Here is a 24,472-nt window from a genome sequence, read left to right as displayed (position 1 = left end):
GCAAATCTTCTAACTTGGGACAAGCTTAAAAAAAAACCAAAAAAACACTTTAACAGGTAAATGCGGATCGTTAATTCGGGTGTATTCCTTTATTAACACAAACGCACAGTTTCCGCCTCCGTTGCATTTTGTTTGTGCAATGCTATAACTTCAGTACATGTACTAATCTCACGATTCCGGGGTAAGTATATCTATGTGTTGTTAACCAATTTAGTTGAAGTGACCGTGGATTTATATTTGACCAAAGTTTAACAATACTAAGGACATGCTTAGGAACAGGCGATTTTACTCATCGAATCAGTAATGCAAATTGAAGTCAAAACGAAAGTAGAAAACCTGTTATCTGACTTCAAGCAGTTTCGTGTTATTTTCATTCATTTTACCTGCAGCCTCTTGTTATTACTTACATTTTCAGTGTTAACCTTTTAGGGAAAAAGTAGAGAATTATGATTGCCTGGTCGGTAAAGTAAAGGGAAATTCCCGCCAGTCTGATTAGGAAGGTACATATGTACATGTAACCTACATGTATACTCTCAAATAAAAATAATTGATTATACAGAAATTTATTTGCTTTTTACAGAAATTCGGTCATTACAACATGTAGATAGAAAGTAAGAGGTGTCATTTTACTTCTGTTAAATCTTCGAAATCAGGAAACACCATGAATTACGCAGCAGCAGCAGCCTCCCGAGGCAGTGGCAGTAAAGTCAAGGATGTCACATCAACAGGAGCTACAGGACTATATCCCAGATTACCAAATACAGAAAATGATTTTCCAGCTCTACCCACCAGAAGTAATGGACCTACCAAATCTACACCTGTACCAACAGAAAGGCCAGCTAATTATGTCTTGTCTTCTTCTAGTCTAACATCAGATTCTGAGTGTCAGAGAGAAGTACCACAAGCCAAACAGAGAGGACATATTGGGGAAGGAAGAGATCATAATGAACATGACAAAAACACAGTGCAAAATAGCACCACAGACGGTACTCAACAAGGAAGTGCAGATTTTAAAGATATGAGTAAAATGCTATTACAGAGTACTGTATCTGAGGAAAGCAAAAATAATTTGCCTATCAACCCTGATTCACATGACGGGATTCAACCGCAGGAAGTATCAAAAAGAAGTGATTTTGATTCTGGACCAAGTCAACACCATTCATCTCATGATATTGAACAACAAAATTTCCTGCAACAGCAAGATACCAATGTTATGTCAAGTAGTTCTGGGCATATGGCCAGATCCAGTCCACAAGACAAAAATCTTTTTCTGGATAATGACAACAATGAACAGCCAAATTCCCTTGGTAAATCTAGATCCAAGGTTGATTGGAATGGAAGAAACCAGACCCAGACAGAAGATGATCCAAAAAGAGATCACAAACAGGGCAAAGTAAATACACAAAGCAACAGTGGCAACAGGCTACAAGGTTCCACAGATGATGCTCGACTAAAGAACGCCAGGGATCAAGGCTTCAAAGATCAGGAAATGAGCAAACAAAACAGCTTTCAACAAAGTCAGAACAAACAGAAAGGCAACAAGACAAATGAGCACGGAAGGGAACATGCAGGATATTCATATCAGCCTGTAACGGAATCAGGAGCCAGACCTAAAGTCGGGCACCATCAGGGGAAACATAACAGGAGATATCAACAGCCTGATTCAGCAGGCCAGGTGGAATCGGTAGAGGAGGCATTTAAAATTGATCCTGTCCTTCAAGAGAGGTACAAAGATGACAAGAAATCAATGTTTGAGTTTTTCTGGCAGAGTGATTCTGTGTACAGTCAATGGCACATAAAAGAATTTGATGTGGAATCCACAACATACATATGTGCAGAACAGTTTATGATGCACAGGAAAGCAAGTAAGTAGCCAAACCATAAAAAACAGGTCATGTTCATGTAGGACTCCTTTTAGGCCTTATATAGTTTAAGAAAAGTATTGTCATTATGCCACACAGGAAGAACATTAAGACTGCATTGTCGAAACTAGTTCATCTCCATTGTTTTAGAAAGACCAGAAACTTCAAGTATTTCCACATGGTGTTTTTTGGCATTAAAATGTACATACAAATATTACATTATAAATTTGCCTCTCTCTGCTTGGTGATAGAATTGCAGTCACTTATAATATGGTTACAGTCTTTCAGAGAAGCATTTTTTAATTCACAAAGAGTGTTTTGGGTCTTTATATCAAATTGCAGTTCAAAATTTCACTTTGAATTAAGAAATCAAAATAATACCAGAAAAATTGGGAAAACTTTTTTTTAATTTTGGATATTTCTTGAATTTCATTATTTATGTAGGTTCATCATGGCACTGAGTTGTTTATATTTCATTTTGAAATTGATTGGAATATAAGATGGCCAACAGGTGGCCATTTTGAATTTTTTCTAGTTAAAGTTTTGTTATTGCTATTTTTGAGAAAATTCTTCATAGATATTTCTTGAATTTCATTTACCTGTAGAACATAATGAGTAAGATATAAGAGTGTGGTATTTACCTGTAGATTATAATGAGTAAGATATAAGAGTGTGGTATGTCCAGAGTTGATGGGATACCTTTGTTTATTTTCAGTGTTATTTGAAGTCTATAAGAGTGTGGTATGTCCAGAGTTGACGGGATATCTGTGTTTATTTTCAGCATTATTTGAAGACTATAGGACAGCTCGAAAGATTATGGAGACAAGGTCTCCCAGGAAGCAGAAGCAACTTGGACGTCAGGTGAAGAACTTTGATGAGGCTTTATGGCAAGCTAACTGTGAGGCCATTGTGGAGGAAGGAAGCACAGCAAAGGTTGGTGTAGAAATTATGAATTGCTGTCTGGCTAGTTAGGAATGTTGAGGATGTTTCCCAAAATTTTTCCTTCCGATTTCTTTTGCATTTTATTCGGAGCAGGGATTTCCCAATACATTGCTCATGTTGATTTGAAAAAAAATCAAATCTGTATACATGCATCCAGGTATTCCATGAGTTGATGTGTTATATAATCTATATACAGGTATATAATCCAGGTATTCCATGAGTTGATGTGTTATATAATCTGTATACAGGTATATAATCCTGGTATTCCATGAGTTGGTGTGTTATATAATCTGTATACATGTATTTAATCCTGGTATTCCATGAGTTGATGTGTTATATAATCTATATACAGGTATATAATCCTGGTATTCCATGAGTTGATGTGTTATATAATCTGTATACATGTATCCTGGTATTCCATGAGTTGGTGTGTTATATAATCTGTATACATGTATCCTGGTATTCCATGAGTTGATGTGTTATATAATCTGTATACATGTATCCTGGTATTCCATGAGTTGATGTGTTATATGATCTGTATACATGTATCCTGGTATTCCATGAGTTGGTGTGTTATATAATCTGTATACAGGTATATAATCCTGGTATTCCATGAGTTGATGTGTTATATAATCTTTATACAGATATATAATCCTGGTATTCCATGAGTTGATGTGTTATATTATCTGTATACATGTATCCTGGTATTCCATGAGTTGATGTGTTATATAATCTGTATACATGTATCCTGGTATTCCATGAGTTGATGTGTTATATAATCTGTATACAGGTATATAATCCTGGTATTCAATGAGTTGATGTGTTATATAATCTGTATACATGTATCCAGGTATTCCATAACTTGTTGTGTTATATATAATCTGTATACATGTATCCTGGTATTCCATGAGTTGGTGTGTTATATAATCTGTATACAGGTATATAATCCTGGTATTCCATGAGTTGATGTGTTATGTAATCTGTATACAGGTATATAATCCTGGTATTCCATGAGTTGATGTGTTATGTAATCTGTATACAGGTATATAATCCTGGTATTCCATGAGTTGATGTGTTATATAATCTGTATACAGGTATATAATCCTGGTATTCCATGAGTTGATGTGTTATATAATCTATATACAGGTATATAATCCTGGTATTCCATGAGTTGATGTGTTATATAATCTGTATACATGTATATAATCCTGGTATTCCATGACTTGATGTGTTATATAATCTGTATACAGGTATATAATCCTGGTATTCCATGAGTTGATGTGTTATATAATCTGTATACATGTATCCTGGTATTCCATGAGTTGATGTGTTATATAATCTGTATACAGGTATATAATCCTGGTATTCCAATGAGTTGATATGTTATATAATCTGTATACATGTATCCTGGTATTCCATGAGTTGATGTGTTATATAATCTGTATACAGGTATATAATCCTGGTATTCCATGAGTTGATGTGTTATATTATCTGTATACATGTATCCTGGTATTCCATGAGTTGATGTGTTATATAATCTGTATACATGTATCCTGGTATTCCATGAGTTGGTGTGTTATATAATCTGTATACATGTATCCTGGTATTCCATGAGTTGATGTGTTATATGATCTGTATACAGGTATATAATCCTGGTATTCCATGAGTTGATGTGTTATATAATCTGTATACATATATATAATCCTGGTATTCCATGAGTTGATATGTTATATAATCTGTATACATGTATATAATCCTGGTATTCCATGAGTCGATGTGTTATATAATCTGTATACATGTATTCTGGTATTCCAGGAGTTGATATGTTATATAATCTGTATACATTTATAAAATCCTGGTATTCCATGAGTTGATGTGTTATATAATCTGTATACAGGTATATAATCATGGTATTCAATGAGTTGATGTGTTATATAATCTGTATACAGGTATCCTGGTATCCATTAGTTGATGTGTTATATAATCTGTATACGTGTATATAATCCTGGTATGCCATGATTTGATGTGTTTTATAATCTGTATAGAGCTATATCATCCTGGTATTCCATGAGTTGATGTGTTATAATCTGTATACATGTATATAATCCTGGTATTCCATGAGTTGATGTGTTATATTATCTGTATACATGTATCCTGGTATTCCATGAGTTGATATGTTATATAGCCTGTATACATGTATATAATCCTGGTATTCCATGAGTTGATGTGTTATATAATCTGTATACATGTATATAATCCTGGTATTCCATGAGTTGATGTGTTATATAATCTGTATACATGTATCCTGGTATTCCATGAGTTGATGTGTTATGTAATCTGTATACATGTATCTTGGTATTCCATGACTTGATGTGTTATATAATCTGTATACATGTATATAATCCTGGTATTCCATGAGTTGATGTGTTATATAATCTGTATACATGTATCCTGGTATTCCATGAGTTGATGTGTTATATAATCTGTATACAGGTATATAATCCTGGTATTCCATGAGTTGGTGTGTTATATAATCTGTATACATGTATATAATCCTGGTATTCCATGAGTTGATGTGTTATATAATCTGTATACATGTATCCTTGTATTCCATGAGTTGGTGTGTTATATAATCTGTATACATGTATTGTGGTATTCCATGAGTTGGTGTGTTATATAATCTGTATACATGTATCCTGGTATTCCATGAGTTGATGTGTTATATAATCTGTATACAGGTATATAATCCTGGTATTCCATGAGTTGATGTGTTATATAATCTTTATACAGATATATAATCCTGGTATTCCATGAGTTGATGTGTTATATAATCTGTATACATGTATTCTGGTATTCCATGAGTTGATGTGTTATATAATCTGTATACAGGTATATAATCCTGGTATTCCATGAGTTGATGTGTTATATAATCTGTATACATGTATCCTTGTATTCCATGAGTTGGTGTGTTATATAATCTGTATACATGTATTGTGGTATTCCATGAGTTGGTGTGTTATATAATCTGTATACATGTATCCTGGTATTCCATGAGTTGATGTGTTATATAAACTGTATACATGTATCCTGGTATTCCATGAGTTGATGTGTTATATAATCTGTATACAGGTATATAATCCTGGTATTCCATGAGTTGATGTGTTATATAATCTGTATACATGTATATAATCCTGGTATTCCATGAGTTGATGTGTTATATAATCTGTATACAGGTATATAATCCTGGTATTCCATGAGTAGATGTGTTATATAATCTGTATACAGGTATATTATCCTGGTATTCCATGAGTTGATGTGTTATATAATCTATATACAGGTATATAATCCTGGTATTCCATGAGTTGATGTGTTATATAATCTGTATACATGTATCCTGGTATTCCATGAGTTGATGTGTTATATAATCTGTATACAGGTATATAATCCTGGTATTCCATGAGTAGATGTGTTATATAATCTGTATACATGTATATAATCCTGGTATTCCATGAGTAGATGTGTTATATAATCTGTATACATATATATAATCCAGGTATTCCATGAGTTGATGTGTTATATAGTCTTTATACATGTATCCTGGTATTCCATGAGTTGATGTGTTATATAATCTGTATACATGTATCCTGGTATTCCATGACTTGATGTGTTATATAATCTGTATACATGTATATAATCCTGGTATTCCATGAGTTGATGTGTTATATAATCTGTATAAATGTATCCTGGTATTCCATGACTTGATGTGTTATATAATCTGTATACATGTATCCTGGTATTCCATGAGTTGGTGTGTTATATAATCTGTATACATGTATCCTGGTATTCCATGAGTTGATGTGTTATATAATCTGTATACAGGTATATAATCCTGGTATTCCATGAGTTGATGTGTTATATAATCTGTATACATTGATATAATCCTGGTATTCCATGAGTTGATGTGTTATATAATTGCAGTTTGATCAGAACAGTGGCTTACTGAACATCATTTGTGCCAGTAATCCCCGAATCCTTGTAGAGGCGAGCCCAGTGGACAGAATCTGGGGGATAGGGCTCAGTTCAAGTGATCCTGAAGCCTGGAACAGAGCCACCTGGCGCGGAGAAAACAGACTAGGCAAAATACTTACAAAGGTCCGGAATAAACTGATGTTGAAGAGGGAACTAATGACTAAGGAAGAACATGACCGACAATTAAAAGAATTGGAGCGGTGATAGGTTAAATTTACATTTTTATACACATATTGTTAAAAGTCATGTTTGTTTTGAGATAAAGAAAACAGCTGTAAAAGTCTTAAGATTTTTTTTCCTTAGCTGAGGTGAAAACTTAACTGCCAATATTGTTGCTTTATGTGTCTCTTTTGTGTGATGTGATGACATTTAATGGACAATTGAAGTAATGAGAACTTGCAACCAATCACATCTCTGCAATATGTTACTAAACCTGTGTTCACAACTGACAGCAGGGAAATTATGAAATATATTAAAAAATAATTCTATTTCCTAAGAAATGTAATTTAAGAGTGTGCAATTATAAGAAACTTATTCTGTGATATAGAAGTTCTATGATTATATTGTACAGATTGACATGAAATGTACATTGTGTATTGTAATCATGTCTAATTCTTTCCCTCAGCCGTATAATGGAAGGGCACTGATGTATGACTTTACATATTCCACCTTAATCTATTGCCAGATTATGTTGATGTTGAGTATAAATCTAATTATACTTTTATTTTTTGATGGGATATGAAACACTCGTTATCATAAAATTCTATCTCCTGATAAAAAGAGTTCCAATTAATTGTCAGCCCTACATTTGAGTACTATTTGTAAGAGTATCCCCCTTGTGAGCACCGATAGATATGATTTTGTAGTCAGGAGGCATGTTGGGCTTTGATTTCTCCCATTATCAAATATCTTTTATAAATCTATCACTAAAAGAGAGATGCTATTTTTATTCATGATAAAATAATCTTTTGCAAAATCTATTCAAATTTCAATAAGGTGGAGGGGCGGGTATGAGTTGGCCCTCTGGACGACAGTTCTAGTTTAACACAGCATTATCAGTTACATTGAGCCATCATTGATTAAGATTACATGTACCCAATAAATTATGTCATAGGAGTGTTTAAAAACTTATTTAATTCAAATGAAGGTAGAGAATTAGCAGAATAATTCTGAGTTGATCTGTTTGAGGTAACCATAAAGTAATGCAGATCCCCATTATTATTTAATGATAGAATTTGACATATTCTGTAATATATGTTGAACTGTTAAACACTTGTTATATACATGATGCATTTCTTGTCAATATCAATGCCTTCTGGGTAACATACCAACAGAATGACACCTATTAATCCAATTGCTATATTTACATTTAAATTTTACTTATGATGTGCTTTGTCTTTCTTTAATGATGTGCTTTATTTTCACCCATTTCCTTGTATGTTCATATGAAAGAATAACGACTTAAAATTCAATTCATTTCTGTGATAGATTCTCGAGCGATATAATACACTGAACATACATGTAGCCTTGCTGATGCTCAACACAGCGCCAAAATGACATCATAGTAATTCAACCAAAATCTTCAATGATTTGATTTGATGATGCTGATGAAAATGGCATAGCAATCACGTCATGTTTTGTAGACTGCTTCCGTGTTGGTATGCAGCATCTTAAGCATTTATAATCATTAGAAGTTAAGGAGTGATACAATTACAATTTTATGATAGTTTATTTGTAATATTTCTGAAATTTTATCCATGGTTTGAATTTTATTAGCCAACCATCATCAGATATGGCCGACAGGCAGCCATCTTGGATTTTGACAATTGAAGTTTGTTATCTCTATTTTACAAAAGGTACTGGAGAGATCTTTCTCAAATTTTATATGTAGATTCCCCTTGGCCCGTCGTATTTCAATTTGGGACCATTCTGAAAACAACATGGTCGACAGACAGCCATTATAGCTAAAACTCAAATTTCATATATAAGTTTCCCTTGTTTGAAAAGTACTGGATGTATCTCAATTTACACAGATTAGTATGAGGAAGGGAAAAATAGAGAGAAGATCAATCTGACATGGAACCTATAAAGATTGTTCAGTGGTTGGCGCCAAGACCCCTCGGGTATCATTTTTCATCAATTTCTAGTTAATTTGTTATTTTTCTGAAATTTTACCATGGTTTGAATTTTTATATTATTTTTCATCAATTTCTAAATCTTTGGGGCATATTTTTTGAATTATTGTTTTAAACTTCTTTGATATACAGGCTTTATCATTTCTGTATAATAAATCAAAATATCAGGCATAATTTACCTGTAGTTGTAAAATAGTTAAAACTAAATTTTGATATATATTCTTCTTCTTTGTTTTGTGAGAAAACAGTTTGAAATTTCAAATGCTTCTCACACTGGTACATATGCAGCATTTGTCCTGTAATTTCTGTCAACAAATGAATAACTAACATGTTTGTCACAAGTCTATAGATGTTCCGGTGTTTGTCACAAGTCTATAGATGTTCCGATGTTGGTCACAAGTCTATAGATGTTCCAGTGTTGGTCACAAGTCTGTAGATGTTCCAGTGTTGGTCACAAGTCTATAGATGTTCCGGTATTGGTCACACGCCTGTAGATGTTCCAGTGTTGGTCACAAGTCTATAGATGTTCCGGTGTTGGTCACAAGTCTGTAGATGTTCCAATGTTGGTCACAAGTCTATAGAGGTTCCAGTATTGGTCACAAGTCTATAGAGGTTCCAGTGTTGGTCACAAGTCTATAGATGTTCCAGTGTTGGTCACAAGTCTATAGATGTTCCAGTGTTGGTCACACGTCTGTAGATGTTCCGGTGTTGGTCACAAGTCTATAGATGTTCCAGTGTTAGTCACAAGTCTATAGATGTTCCAGTGTTGGTCACACGTCTGTAGATGTTCCGGTGTTGGTCACACGTCTATATATCTTCCAGTGTTGGTCACAAGTCTATAGATGTTCCAGTGTTGGTCACAAGTCTATAGATGTTCCAGTGTTGGTCACAAGTCTATAGATGTTCCGTTGTTGGTCACAAGTCTATAGATGTTCCAGTGTTGGTCACAAGTCTGTAGATGTTCCAATGTTGGTCACAAGTCTATAGATGTTCCAGTGTTGGTCACAAGTCTGTAGATGTTCCAGTGTTGGTCACAAGTCTGTAGATGTTTCAGTGTTGGTCACAAGTCTATAGATGTTCCAGTGTTGGTCACAAGTCTATAGATGTTCCAGTGTTGGTCACAAGTCGGTAGATGTTCCGGTATTGGTCACACGTCTATATATGTTCCAGTGTTGGTCACATGTCTATAGATGTTCCAGTGTTGGTCACAAGTCTATAGATGTTCCAGTGTTGGTCACAAGTCTATAGATGTTCCAGTGTTGGTCACACGTCTATAGATGTTCCAGTGTTGGTCACAAGTCTATAGATGTTCCGTTGTTGGTCACAAGTCTATAGATGTTCCAGTGTTGGTCACAAGTCTATAGATGTTCCAGTGTTGGTCACAAGTCTATAGATGTTCCGTTGTTGGTCACAAGTCTATAGATGTTCCGTTGTTGGTCACAAGTCTATAAATGTTCCGGTGTTGGTCACAAGTCTGTAGATGTTCCAGTGTTTGTCACAAGTCTATAGATATTCCAGTGTTGGTCACAAGTCTGTAGATGTTCCGGTATTGGTCACACGTCTATAGATGTTCCGGTGTTGGTCACAAGTCTATAAATGTTCCGGTGTTGGTCACAAGTCTGTAGATGTTCCAGTGTTTGTCACAAGTCTATAGATATTCCAGTGTTGGTCACAAGTCTGTAGATGTTCCGGTATTGGTCACACGTCTATAGATGTTCCGTTGTTGGTCACAAGTCTATAGATGTTCCGTTGTTGGTCACAAGTCTATAGATGTTCCGTTGTTTGTCACAAGTCTATAGATGTTCCAGGGTTTATCACAAGTCTATAGATGTTCCAGTGTTGGTCACAAGTCTATAGATGTTCCAGTGTTGGTCACAAGTCTATAGATGTTCCAGTGTTGGTCACAAGTCTATAGATGTTCCACTGTTGGTCACAAGTCTATAGATGTTCCAGTGTTGGTCACAAGTCTGTAGATGTTCCGGTATTGGTCTCAAGTCTGTAGATGTTCCGTTGTTGGTCACAAGTCTATAGATGTGTTGGTCACAAGTCTATAGATGTTCCAGTGTTGGTCACAAGTCTATAGATGTTCCAGTGTTGGTCACAAGTCTATAGATGTTCCAGTGTTGGTCACAAGTCTGTAGATGTTCCGGTATTGGTCACACGTCTATATATGTTCCAGTGTTGGTCACAAGGTTACAAGATGTTCCGTTGTTGGTCACAATTCTATAGATGTTCCAGTGTTGGTCACAAGTCTATAGATGTTCCAGTGTTAGTCACACGTCTATATATGTTCCAGTGTTGGTCACAAGTCTATAGATGTTCCAGTGTTGGTCACAAGTCTATAGATGTTCCGGTGTTGGTCACAAGTCTATAGATGTTCCAGTGTTGGTCACAAGTCTATAGATGTTCCAGTGTTGGTCACAAATCTATAGATGTTCCGTTGTTGGTCACAAGTCTGTAGATGTTCCAGTGTTGGTCACAAGTCTATAGATGTTCCAGTGTTGGTCACACGTCTATAGATGTTCCAGTGTTGGTCACAAGTCTATAGATGTTCCGTTGTTGGTCACAAGTCTATAGATGTTCCAGTGTTGGTCACAAGTCTATAGATGTTCCAGTGATGGTCACAAGTCTATAGATGTTCCGTTGTTGGTCACAAGTCTATAGATGTTCCGGTGTTGGTCACAAGTCTATAGATGTTCCAGTGTTGGTCACAAGTCTATAGATGTTCCAGTGTTGGTCACAAGTCTATAGATGTTCCAGTGTTGGTCACAAGTCTATAGATGTTCCAGTGTTGGTCACAAGTCTATAGATGTTCCAGTGTTGGTCACACGTCTGTAGATGTTCCGGTGTTGGTCACACGTCTATAGATGTTCCAGTGTTGGTCACAAGTCTATAGATGTTCCAGTGTTGGTCACAAGTCTATAGATGTTCCAGTGTTGGTCACAAGTCTATAGATGTTCCAGTGTTTGTCACAAGTCTATAGATGTTCTAGTGTTGGTCACAAGTCTATAGATGTTCCAGTGTTGGTCACAAGTCTGTAGATGTTCCAGTGTTGGTCACAAGTCTATAGATGTTCCAGTGTTGGTCACAAGTCTATAGATGTTCCAGTGTTGGTCACAAGTCTATAGATGTTCCAGTGTTGGTCACAAGTCTGTAGATGTTCCGTGTTGGTCACAAGTCTGTAGATGTTCCAGTGTTGGTCACAAGTCTATAGATGTTCCGTGTTGGTCACAAGTCTATAGATGTTCCAGTGTTGGTCACAAGTCTATAGATGTTCCAGTGTTGGTCACAAGTCTGTAGATGTTCCAGTGTTGGTCACAAGTCTGTAGATGTTCCAGTGTTGGTCACAAGTCTGTAGATGTTTCAGTGTTGGTCACAAGTCTATAGATGTTCCAGTGTTGGTCACAAGTCTATAGATGTTCCAGTGTTGGTCACAAGTCTATAGATGTTCCGGTATTGGTCACACGTCTATATATGTTCCAGTGTTGGTCACAAGTCTATAGATGTTCCAGTGTTGGTCACAAGTCTATAGATGTTCCAGTGTTGGTCACAAGTCTATAGATGTTCCAGTGTTGGTCACACGTCTATAGATGTTCCAGTGTTGGTCACAAGTCTATAGATGTTCCAGTGTTGGTCACAAGTCTATAGATGTTCCAGTGTTGGTCACAAGTCTATAGATGTTCCAGTGTTGGTCACAAGTCTATAGATGTTCCAGTGTTGGTCACAAGTCTATAGATGTTCCAGTGTTGGTCACAAGTCTATAGATGTTCCAGTGTTGGTCACAAGTCTATAGATGTTCCAGTGTTGGTCACAAGTCTATAGATGTTCCAGTGTTGGTCACAAGTCTATAGATGTTCCGATGTTGGTCACAAGTCTATAGATGTTCCAGTGTTGGTCACAAGTCTATAGATGTTCCAGTGTTGGTCACAAGTCTATAGATGTTCCAGTGTTGGTCACAAGTCTATAGATGTTCCAGTGTTGGTCACAAGTCTATAGATGTTCCGTTGTTGGTCACAAGTCTATAGATGTTCCAGTGTTGGTCACAAGTCTATAGATGTTCCAGTGTTGGTCACAAGTCTATAGATGTTCCAGTGTTGGTCACAAGTCTATAGATGTTCCAGTGTTGGTCACAAGTCTATAGATGTTCCAGTGTTGGTCACAAGTCTATAGATGTTCCAGTGTTGGTCACAAGTCTATAGATGTTCCAGTGTTGGTCACAAGTCTATAGATGTTCCACTGTTGGTCACAAGTCTATAGATGTTCCAGTGTTGGTCACAAGTCTGTAGATGTTCCGGTATTGGTCTCAAGTCTGTAGATGTTCCGTTGTTGGTCACAAGTCTATAGATGTTCCGTTTGGTCACAAGTCTATAGATGTTCCAGTGTTGGTCACAAGTCTATAGATGTTCCAGTGTTGGTCACAAGTCTATAGATGTTCCAGTGTTGGTCACAAGTCTGTAGATGTTCCGGTATTGGTCACACGTCTATATATGTTCCAGTGTTGGTCACAAGTCTATAGATGTTCCGTTGTTGGTCACAAGTCTATAGATGTTCCAGTGTTGGTCACAAGTCTATAGATGTTCCAGTGTTAGTCACACGTCTATAGATGTTCCAGTGTTGGTCACAAGTCTATAGATGTTCCAGTGTTGGTCACAAGTCTATAGATGTTCCGGTGTTGGTCACAAGTCTATAGATGTTCCAGTGTTGGTCACAAGTCTATATATGTTCCAGTGTTGGTCACACGTCTATAGATGTTCCGTTGTTGGTCACAAGTCGGTAGATGTTCCGGTATTGGTCACACGTCTATATATGTTCCAGTGTTGGTCACAAGTCTATAGATGTTCCAGTGTTGGTCACACGTCTATAGATGTTCCAGTGTTGGTCACAAGTCTATAGATGTTCCGTTGTTGGTCACAAGTCTATAGATGTTCCAGTGTTGGTCACAAGTCTATAGATGTTTCGTTGTTGGTCACAAGTCTATAGATGTTCCGTTGTTGGTCACAAGTCTATAGATGTTCCGGTGTTGGTCACAAGTCTATAGATGTTCCGGTGTTGGTCACAAGTCTGTAGATGTTCCAGTGTTTGTCACAAGTCTATAGATATTCCAGTGTTGGTCACACGTCTGTAGATGTTCCGGTATTGGTCACACGTCTATAGATGTTCCGGTGTTGGTCACAAGTCTGTAGATGTTCCGTTGTTGGTCACAAGTCTATAGATGTTCCGTTGTTTATCACAAGTCTATAGATGTTCCAGTGTTTATCACAAGTCTATAGATGTTCTAGTGTTGGTCACAAGTCTATAGATGTTCTAGTGTTGGTCACAAATCTGTAGATGTTCCGGTATTGGTCTCAAGTCTGTAGATGTTCCGGTGTTGGTCACAAGTCTATAGATGTTCCAGTGTTGGTCACAAGTCTATAGATGTTCTAGTGTTGGTCACAAGTCTGTAGATGTTCCGGTATTGGTCTCAAGTCTGTAGATGTTCCGGTGTTGGTCACAAGTCTGTAGATGTTCCGGATTTGGTCACAAGTCTATAGATGTTCCAGTGTTGGTCACAAGTCTGTAGATGTTCCGGTGTTGGTCACAAGTCTGTAGATGTTCCGGTGTTGGTCACAAGTCTATAGATGTTCCAGTGTTGGTCACAAGTCTATAGATATTCCAGTGTTGGTCACAAGTCTATAGATGTTCCGTTGTTTGTCACACGTCTGTAGATGTTCCAGTGTTGGTCACACGTCTGTAGATGTTCCAGTGTTGGTCACACGTCTGTAGATGTTCCAGTGTTTGTCACAAGTCTGTAGATATTCCAGTGTTGGTCACACGTCTGTAGATGTTCCAGTGTTTGTCACAAGTCTGTAGATGTTCCAGTGTTGGTCACGACATTAATATAACATTATCATGTGGTATAGCAATGAAATGGAATATCATGAAGTGGTCAAGTTGTATAATACCTCCTCCTCCGACGACGACGACTCCGACTCCGACTCCTCCGACTCCTCCGACGAAAGTATAAGCTGGATCTTCAACAAACTTGAAGAGATTACTACTGATGGCCTATAGGATGTGCAAACAACTATTCCATCCAAGATGGCTGCCATAACCTCTGATCGGGTAACATTTTGAGCCATAACTTTTGTTCCATTTTGGGCATCTGAAAATAAAAATTGATGAAATGGAAAAGTAAAAAACACAATATAAGATGAAATAATAATAATAAAAAAACACAAAATGGCGACCCAGTGGAGGCTTCCGACTTGTTGAAATTTAAGTTGGTGAAATCTGTTTGTGATCCGACAATTTACAGGCTTCTGAAAATTCAGAGGGTAAATATGTGATTTTAATTTAAATCCACATATGTTGATTACCTGAGGAGCACGTGCTTTGACACACTCCATTGGTATTGATATTAAGCAATCAAAATACTGAACTACTGAATTGTCCGATTTTTGAAGAAATTTGGTTTGTAGGTGTATAATGGCAACATATTTGAACAGCTTGGTTGCCAACTTGCCATGGTAGTGAAATGGAACTAGCTGCTTATTGGTCAAAGTTTAGAGGACATGTGATATTGCTGAAAAGTGGTACATTTGACTTTAATCCATTTCTGGATTTAAAAAAGGCCGCCATTTGCTAGCTTATGATTAGTGGAAATCTAAATGTTCGATTTTGATGAAAAGTGTTTAAAGGTATTTTGACTGAGGAATCTATCTTGATAACACTTATCTACATATGTACCTACAATGTATGTCTCTCCTAAATTCTACTTGTAAGTTTTTTCCCTGAAACATCACTTTAATAACTGATGCAGCCCCATTTCATCAATCCTGCAATAAACTTGGACCAACATATGCGTTCCTTTCATCTCTGACACATAAACTCATCATCCTAGCGTAAATAACTTTGAAACATGTCCGTGAGATGTCCATTCAATAATGCTTTTATGACAGTTTTATACAAATAATAAAGTATATTTGTATTCTTGCTTTTGTTGACTTATTTTATGCGTCTCCGTTTTTCTGAACACCACAGGAACTAAATCTGATAAAAGAACCTAATCTGACCAAAGGGACCTAATCTGATCAAATGAACCAAATATGATCATAGGGACCCAATTTAATCATACGGACCAAATCTGATCATAGGAACCCAATCTGACCAAAGGGACCTAATCTAATCAAAGGGACCAAATCTAATCATAGGAACCCAATCTGACCAAAGGGACCAAATCTGACCAAAGGGACCTAATCTAATCAAAGGGACCAAATCTAATCATACGGACCAAATCTGATCATAGGAACTTAGGAGTCTTTCGTACCGGCCAATCCAGATTTCGGCCTTTTTTTCTGTTTCGATTTTTGTTTCGGCCGCCTTCTATCGTTAAATCTTTAGACCCTCAATATCATCTATATGGTGCAGTCAATTCATTTTAGTTCTACTGTGTTTAACTTTCTATTTGTTTTGAGATGTGTCAATATCCTTTGTGTCTTTTGTACTATCCTAAAAGATTGTCATATAACCAAATACAATCACGATCCAGTGATGTCCAATGAACTTGGGACATTAATTGGTCGCTTATGCTCTTCATTAAGAGAATAAGAGTTTCCTCATCCACAACTAGGTTGGGTATTTCTTTTATTTCGTTTCGTTGTAGTTCCGGTGTGGGTTGATACACTTGATCCAACCCGGGTAGGGGTATTGTTAATGGAGTTAAAATTTGATCCAACCCGGGTAGGGATATTGTTAACAGAGTTAGAATTTGATCCAACCCGGGTAGGGATATTGGTAACGGAGTAAGAATTTGATCCCACCCGGGTAGGGGTATTGTTAACGGAGTTAGAATTTGATCCAACCCGGGTAGGGCTATTGTTAACAGAGTTAGAATTTGATCCAACCCGGGTAGGGCTATTGGTAACGGAGTTAGAATTTGATCCAACCCTGGTAGGGGTATTGTTAACGGAGTTAGAATTTGATCCAACCCGGGTAGGGCTATTGTTAACAGAGTTAGAATTTGATCCAACCCGGGTAGGGGTGTTGTTAACGGAGTTAGAATTTGATCCAACCCGGGTAGGGGTATTGTTAACGGAGTTAGAATTTGAACCAACCCTGGTAGGGGTATTGTTAACGGAGTTAGAATTTGATCCAACCCTGGTAGGGGTATTGGTAACGGAGTTAGAATTTGATCCAACCCGGGTAGGGGTATTGTTAACGGAGTTAGAATTTTATCCAACGCGGGTAGGGGTATTGTTAACGGAGTTAGAATTTGATCCAACGCGGGTAGGGGTATTGTTAACAGAGTTAGAATTTGATCCAACCCGGGTAGGGGTGTTGTTAACGGAGTTAGAATTTGATCCAACCCGGGTAGGGGTATTGTTAACGGAGTTAGAATTTGAACCAACCCGGGTAGGGGTATTGTTAACGGAGTTAGAATTTGAGGGCGGATGTACATTACGTAAGTATTGGTCTGTGTATGGATATAGGAAGATGTGATACTTAACCAATTAACAGTTTAATAGGACAGAAAACATAAGAAAACTTAAACAAAAAAACAAAAAAACAAAACAAGTCTTGCACATCACTCCATTTACAAACTGATTGATTTCCTTTGGACTTATATGTTTATGTAGCTTTCATCGCCTGCGTAGCAACTATCGCATTTTCGCCAATTTGTGAAATACAAAGCAAATAAAATGCTACATTGCAAATAGTCTGATTTTAAAATCTTGGTTGAGTTTCTGATTGAAATGTCTGCATTGTATAATGTAATCGCTATGTTTATTCAACAACTAGTCATGGGTAAGAAACCTCGTAATCCTAGTAAATATTTCGGATGATCTGAAGTACTATCGGGGCAAAATTTCGGTACGATGGTCATGTATAGTTTTGGGCGTTACCTCCCTTTGAGCACAAAAAATGTGTATTACCTGATATAAGGATATAAAGTTTACCTGATGTCAAGATTCCATGATATAAAGTTTCTCTGATAAAAAATTTCCCCAATATAAAATTTCCCTGGTGTAAAGTTTCCTTGGTGTAAAGTTTCCTTGATGTAAAGTTTCCCTGATATAAAGTTTCCCTGATATAAAGTTTCCCTGATATAAAATTTCCCCGATGTAAAGTTTCCTTGATGTAAAGTTTCCCTGATATAAAGTTTCCTTGATGTAAAGTTTCCTTGATGTAAAGTTTCCTTCATGTAGAGTTTCCTTCATGTAAAGTTTCCTTCATGTAAAGTTTCCTTGATATAAAGTTTCCTTGATGTAAAGTTTCTCTGATTGTAAAACTATTATTAGATGTTATGAGTACCTCTAAATTCACCAATTCCATGTTCCAAACAGCTTCAGTTTCTAGAGGTATCAGTGCGTCCCGTATCACAATCACGTGTGACATATTGGGGGTCTATAGAGGTATCAGTGCGTCCCGTATCACAATCACGTGTGACATATTGGGGGTCTATAGAGGTATCAGTGCGTCCCGTATCACAATCACGTGTGACATATTTGGGGTCTATAGAGGTATCAGTGCGTCCCGTATCACAATCACGTGTGACATATTGGGGTTCTATAGAGGTATCAGTGCGTCCCGTATCACAATCACGTGTGACATATTGGGGTCTATAGAGGTATCAGTGCGTCCCGTATCACAATCACGTGTGACATATTGGGGGTCTATAGAGGTATCAGTGCGTCCCGTATCACAATCACGTGTGACATATTGGGGGTCTATAGAGGTATCAGTGCGTCCCGTATCACAATCACGTGTGACATATTGGGGGTCTATAGAGGTAACAGTGCGTCCCGTATCACAATCACGTGTGACATATTGGGGTCTATAGAGGTATCAGTGCGTCCCGTATCACAATCACGTGTAACATATTGGGGGTCTACAGAGGTATCAGCGCGTCCCGTATCACAATCACGTGTGACATATTGGGGTCTATAGAGGTATCAGTGCGTCCCGTATCACAATCACGTGTAACATATTTGGGGTCTATAGAGGTATCAGTGCGTCCCGTATCACAATCACGTGTGACATATTGGGGGTCTATAGAGGTATCAGTGCGTCCCGTATCACAATCACGTGTGACTTATTTGGGGTCTACGTTTAGAGCAACCTTCCTATAATCAAGCCATCACCATCTCGTGTGTAGATACCAATACTGTTTACGTATGTACCTATAATCGAGCCATCACCATCTCGTGTGTAGATACCAATACTGTTTACTTATGTACCTATAATCGAGCCATCACCATCTCGTGTGTAGATACCAATACTGTTTACTTATGTACCTATAATCGAGCCATCACCATCTCGTGTGTAGATACCAATACTGTTTACGTATGTACCTATAATCGAGCCATCACCATCTCGTGTGTAGATACCAATACTGTTTACTTATGTACCTATAATCGAGCCATCACCATCTCGTGTGTAGATACCAATACTGTTTACTTATGTACCTATAATCGAGCCATCACCATCTCGTGTGTAGATACCAATACTGTTTACGTATGTACCTATAATCGAGCCATCACCATCTCGTGTGTAGATACCAATACTGTTTACTTATGTACCTATAATCGAGCCATCACCATCTCGTGTGTAGATACCAATACTGTTTACTTATGTACCTATAATCGAGCCATCACCATCTCGTGTGTAGATACCAATACTGTTTACGTATGTACCTATAATCGAGCCATCACCATCTCGTGTGTAGATACCAAAACTGTTTACTTATGTACCTATAATCGAGCCATCACCATCTCGTGTGTAGATACCAATACTGTTTACTTATGTACCTATAATCGAGCCATCACCATCTCGTGTGTAGATACCAATACTGTTTACTTATGTTCCTATAATCGAGCCATCACCATCTCGTGTGTAGATACCAATACTGTTTACTTATGTACTAAGTAAGAAGTATATTTTGAGTACCACTAATATAAGTCATTAGTTATTGGTTAACGTGTACCAGACGGATTATCTTATAATGGCTGTGTCATCATATTCTGCAGGGCTTTTACCATGAGCTACTGCTGGCAAAGTTAAACAAACTGTCCGGAACATGATGCTTTGTACAATTACATGCGGTACTAATGGAGGTTGTAGACAGAATAAAAGTTAAAACATTGTTAAAGCTTGTGTGCATCTTCTAAAAAACCAAACCGAAAGTAAACGTCAAAAGAATTCGTTCCGATATGGAAAATAACATTTTGCTATGGCCGTTGGGTTACGGAAGATTTTCTCTGCTGGCTCACTGAACCCTTCATTGCAAATAAACATAGTCACAAAAATTCGCATGACTCCAGTAAGCCCTAGAGACTGACAATACGTGAATTATTTTTTTGGACATTACAACAATAGACATTTTCCTTCCCAGGACGGTGGACTTCACATCAGCCCTAGGTTATGGGGCAATATTTGTGCATGCACGGTTTTATGATCGTTGGAACGCGCTGGCTTCGCTATATTTTACACACGGCAACAAAGTTTGTACCTGTATACAGATAACGGAGGGCTTCCATTTTCGTTATGAAATTGTCCAAGGCTATCGATGTTTACGTATGGTATGGAGTAAGTACCATTAGGTTTACAATATAACATTTTATGTCTATTTGCTTTGTCTTATTTCCATAGAGAGCATTCAGAATGTTTGTACCTTCACCAGACCACCATTTCCGATTTCAGGGTAGCCAAGAATGTTCCTTTTAAACTTAAAACAGGCATCATTTGATTTCTAAACTATCCTTCTGTGTGTCTCACACATTCAGTGTTTTGATGTCTCCTCTGTTCCTGTTGTCGCCTTAATATTTTGGCGTCTCCTCTGTTCCTGTTGTCGTCTTTACGTTTTGACGTCTCCTCTGTTCCTGTTGTCGTCTTTACGTTTTGACGTCTCCTCTGTTCCTGTTGTCGTCTTTATGTTTTGATGTCTCCTCTGTTCCTGTTGTCGTCTTTACGTTTTGACGTCTCCTCTGTTCCTGTTGTCGTCTTTACGTTTTGGCGTCTCCTCTGTTCCTGTTGTCGTCTTTATGTTTTGATGTCTCCTCTGTTCCTGTTGTCGTCTTTACGTTTTGACGTCTCCTCTGTTCCTGTTGTCGTCTTTATGTTTTGACGTCTCCTCTGTCTCTGTTGTCGTCTTTACGTTTTGACGTCTCCTCTGTTCCTGTTGTCGTCTTTACGTTTTGACGTCTCCTCTGTTCCTGTTGTCGTCTTTATGTTTTGATGTCTCCTCTGTTCCTGTTGTCGTCTTAACGTTTTGACGTCTCCTCTGTTCCTATTGTCTTTACGTTTTGACGTCTCCTCTGTTCCTATTGTCTTTATGTTTTGACGTCTCCTCTGTCCCTGTTGTCGTCTTTATGTTTTGACGTCTCCTCTGTTCCTGTTGTCGTCTTTATGTTTTGACGTCTCCTCTGTTCCTGTTGTCGTCTTTATGTTTTGACGTCTCCTCTGTTCTTGTTGTCGCCTTTATGTTTTGATGTCTCCTCTGTTCCTGTTGTCGCCTTTATGTTTTGATGTCTTCTCTGTTCCTGTTGTCGTCTTTACGTTTTGACGTCTCCTCTGTTACTGTTGTCGTCTTTATATTTTGACGTCTCCTCTGTTCCTGTTGTCGTCTTTATGTTTTGACGTCTCCTCTGTTCCTGTTGTCGTCTTTACGTTTGAACGTCTCCTCTGTTACTGTTGTCGTCTTTATGTTTTGACGTCTCCTCTGTTTCTGTTGTCGCCTTTATGTTTTGACGTCTCCTCTGTTCCTGTTGTCGTCTTTATGTTTTGACGTCTCCTCTGTTCCTGTTGTCGTCTTTACGTTTTGACGTCTCCTCTGTTCCTGTTGTCGTCTTTACGTTTTGACGTCTCCTCTGTTTCTGTTGTCGTCTTTATGTTTTGATGTCTCCTCTGTTCCTGTTGCTGTCTTTACGTTTTGACGTCTCCTCTGTTCCTGTTGTCTTTACGTTTTGACGTCTCCTCTGTTCCTATTGTCTTTATGTTTTGACGTCTCCTCTGTTCCTATTGTCTTTACGTTTTGACGTCTCCTCTGTTCCTATTGTCTTTATGTTTTGACGTCTCCTCTGTCCCTGTTGTCGTCTTTATGTTTTGACGTCTCCTCTGTTCCTATTGTCTTTACGTTTTGACGTCTCCTCTGTTCCTGTTGTCGCCTTTATGTTTTGATGTCTTCTCTGTTCCTGTTGTCGTCTTTACGTTTTGACGTCTCCTCTGTTACTGTTGTCGTCTTTATATTTTGACGTCTCCTCTGTTCCTGTTGTCGTCTTTATGTTTTGACGTCTCCTCTGTTCCTGTTGTCGTCTTTACGTTTGAACGTCTCCTCTGTTACTGTTGTCGTCTTTATGTTTTCACGTCTCCTCTGTTCCTGTTGTCGTCTTTATGTTTTGACGTCTCCTCTGTTCCTGTTGTCGTCTTTACGTTTTGACGTCTCCTCTGTTCCTGTTGTCGTCTTTACGTTTTGACGTCTCCTCTGTTTCTGTTGTCGTCTTTATGTTTTGACGTCTCCTCTGTTCCTGTTGCTGTCTTAACGTTTTGACGTCTCCGCTGTTCCTATTGTCTTTACGTTTTGACGTCTCCTCTGTTCCTATTGTCTTTATGTTTTGACGTCTTCTCTGTTCCTATTGTCTTTACGTTTTGACGTCTCCTCTGTTCCTATTGTCTTTATGTTTTGACGTCTCCTCTGTCCCTGTTGTCGTCTTTATGTTTTGACGTCTCCTCTGTTCCTATTGTCTTTACGTTTTGACGTCTCCTCTGTTCCTTTTGTCGTCTTTATGTTTTGACGTCTCCTTTGTTCCTGTTGTCGTCTTTATGTTTTGACGTCTCCTCTGTCCCTGTTGTCGTCTTTATGTTTTGACGTCTCCTTTGTTCCTGTTGTCGTCTTTATGTTTTGACGTCTCCTCTGTTCCTGTTGTCGCCTTTACGTTTTGACGTCTCCTCTGTTCCTGTTGTCGTCTTTACGTTTTGACGTCTCCTCTGTTCCTGTTGTCGTCTTTATGTTATGACGTCTCCTCTGTTCCTGTTGTCGCCTTTATGTTTTGACGTCTCCTCTGTTCCTGTTGTCGTCTTTACGTTTTGACGTCTCCTCTGTTCCTGTTGTCGTCTTTAAGTTTTGGCGTCTCCTCTGTTCCTGTTGTCGTCTTTACGTTTTGACGTCTCCTCTGTTCCTGTTGTCGTCTTTACGTTTTGACGTCTCCTCTGTTCCTGTTGTCGTCTTTATGTTTTGATGTCTCCTCTGTTCCTGTTGTCGTCTTTACGTTTTGACGTCTCCTCTGTTCCTGTTGTCGTCTTTACGTTTTGACGTCTCCTCTGTTCCTGTTGTCGTCTTTACGTTTTGACGTCTCCTCTGTTCCTGTTGTCGTCTTTATGTTTTGACGTCTCCTCTGTTCCTGTTGTCGTCTTTATGTTTTGACGTCTCCTCTGTTCTTGTTTTCGTCTTTATGTTATGACGTCTCCTCTGTTCCTGTTGTCGTCTTTATGTTTTGACGTCTCCTCTGTTTCTGTTGTCGCCTTAATATTTTGGCGTCTCCTCTGTTCCTGTTGTCGTCTTTATGTTTTGACGTCTCCTCTGTTCCTGTGTCGTCTTTATGTTTTGATGTCTCCTCTGTTCCTGTTGTCGTCTTTATGTTTTGACGTCTCCTCTGTTCCTGTTGTCGTCTTTATGTTTTGACGTCTCCTCTGTTCCTGTTGTCGTCATTATGTTTTGACTTCTCCTCTGTTCCTGTTGTCGTCATTATGTTTTGACGTCTCCTCTGTTCCTGTTGTCGTCTTTATGTTATGACGTCTCCTCTGTTCCTGTTGTCGTCTTTATGTTTTGACGTCTCCTCTGTTTCTGTTGTCGCCTTAATATTTTGGCGTCTCCTCTGTTCCTGTTGTCGTCTTTATGTTTTGACGTCTTCTCTGTTCCTGTTGTCGTCTTTACGTTTTGACGTCTCCTCTGTTTCTGTTGTCGTCATTACGTTTTGACGTCTCCTCTGTTCCTGTTGTCGTCTTTACGTTTTGACGTCTCCTCTGTTTCTGTGTCGTCTTTATGTTTTGACGTCTCCTCTGTTCCTGTTGTCGTCTTTATGTTTTGACGTCTCCTCTGTTCCTGTTGTCGTCTTTACGTTTTGACGTCTCCTCTGTTTCTGTGTCGTCTTTATGTTTTGACGTCTCCTCTGTTCCTGTTGTCGTCATTATGTTTTGACGTCTCCTCTGTCTCTGTTGTCGTCTTTACGTTTTGACGTCTCCTCTGTTCCTGTTGTCGTCTTTATGTTTTGACGTCTCCTCTGTTCCTGTTGTCGTCATTATGTTTTGACTTCTCCTCTGTTCCTGTTGTCGTCATTATGTTTTGACGTCTCCTCTGTTCCTGTTGTCGTCTTTACGTTTTGACGTCTCCTCTGTTCCCGTTGTCATCTTTACGTTTTGACGTCTCCTCTGTTCCTGTTGTCGTCTTTACGTTTTGACGTCTCCTCTGTTTCTGTTGTCGTCATTATGTTTTGACGTCTCCACTGTTCCTGTTGTCGTCTTTACGTTTTG

At 38.1% G+C, this 24,472-nt stretch overlaps 1 protein-coding gene across 2 annotated transcripts; it reads left to right on the top strand.

The window, feature by feature from the left end:
- The first annotated feature begins 90 nt into the window (after positions 1-90).
- Positions 91-8,442, top strand: LOC117325034. Of its 2 annotated transcripts, none has more exons than XM_033880937.1 (4): positions 91-181; positions 581-1,865; positions 2,644-2,795; positions 6,783-8,442. In XM_033880937.1, the coding sequence occupies exons 2-4, from the start codon at positions 662-664 to the stop codon at positions 7,035-7,037; spliced, it is 1,611 nt and encodes a 536-aa protein (XP_033736828.1). In that variant the 5' UTR covers positions 91-181; positions 581-661; the 3' UTR covers positions 7,038-8,442. The 2 variants fall into 2 exon arrangements, with proteins under 2 accessions (XP_033736828.1, XP_033736829.1); XM_033880938.1 differs by having other exon boundaries at positions 115-181; positions 654-1,865.
- The last annotated feature ends 16,030 nt before the right edge of the window (positions 8,443-24,472 follow it).

Source organism: Pecten maximus, chromosome 4 (assembly GCF_902652985.1).
Source record: "Pecten maximus chromosome 4, xPecMax1.1, whole genome shotgun sequence".
Classification (NCBI taxonomy): domain Eukaryota; kingdom Metazoa; phylum Mollusca; class Bivalvia; order Pectinida; family Pectinidae; genus Pecten; species Pecten maximus.
Note: the sequence above shows the minus strand (reverse complement) of the source record. Positions and strands in the feature narration are given on the sequence as shown.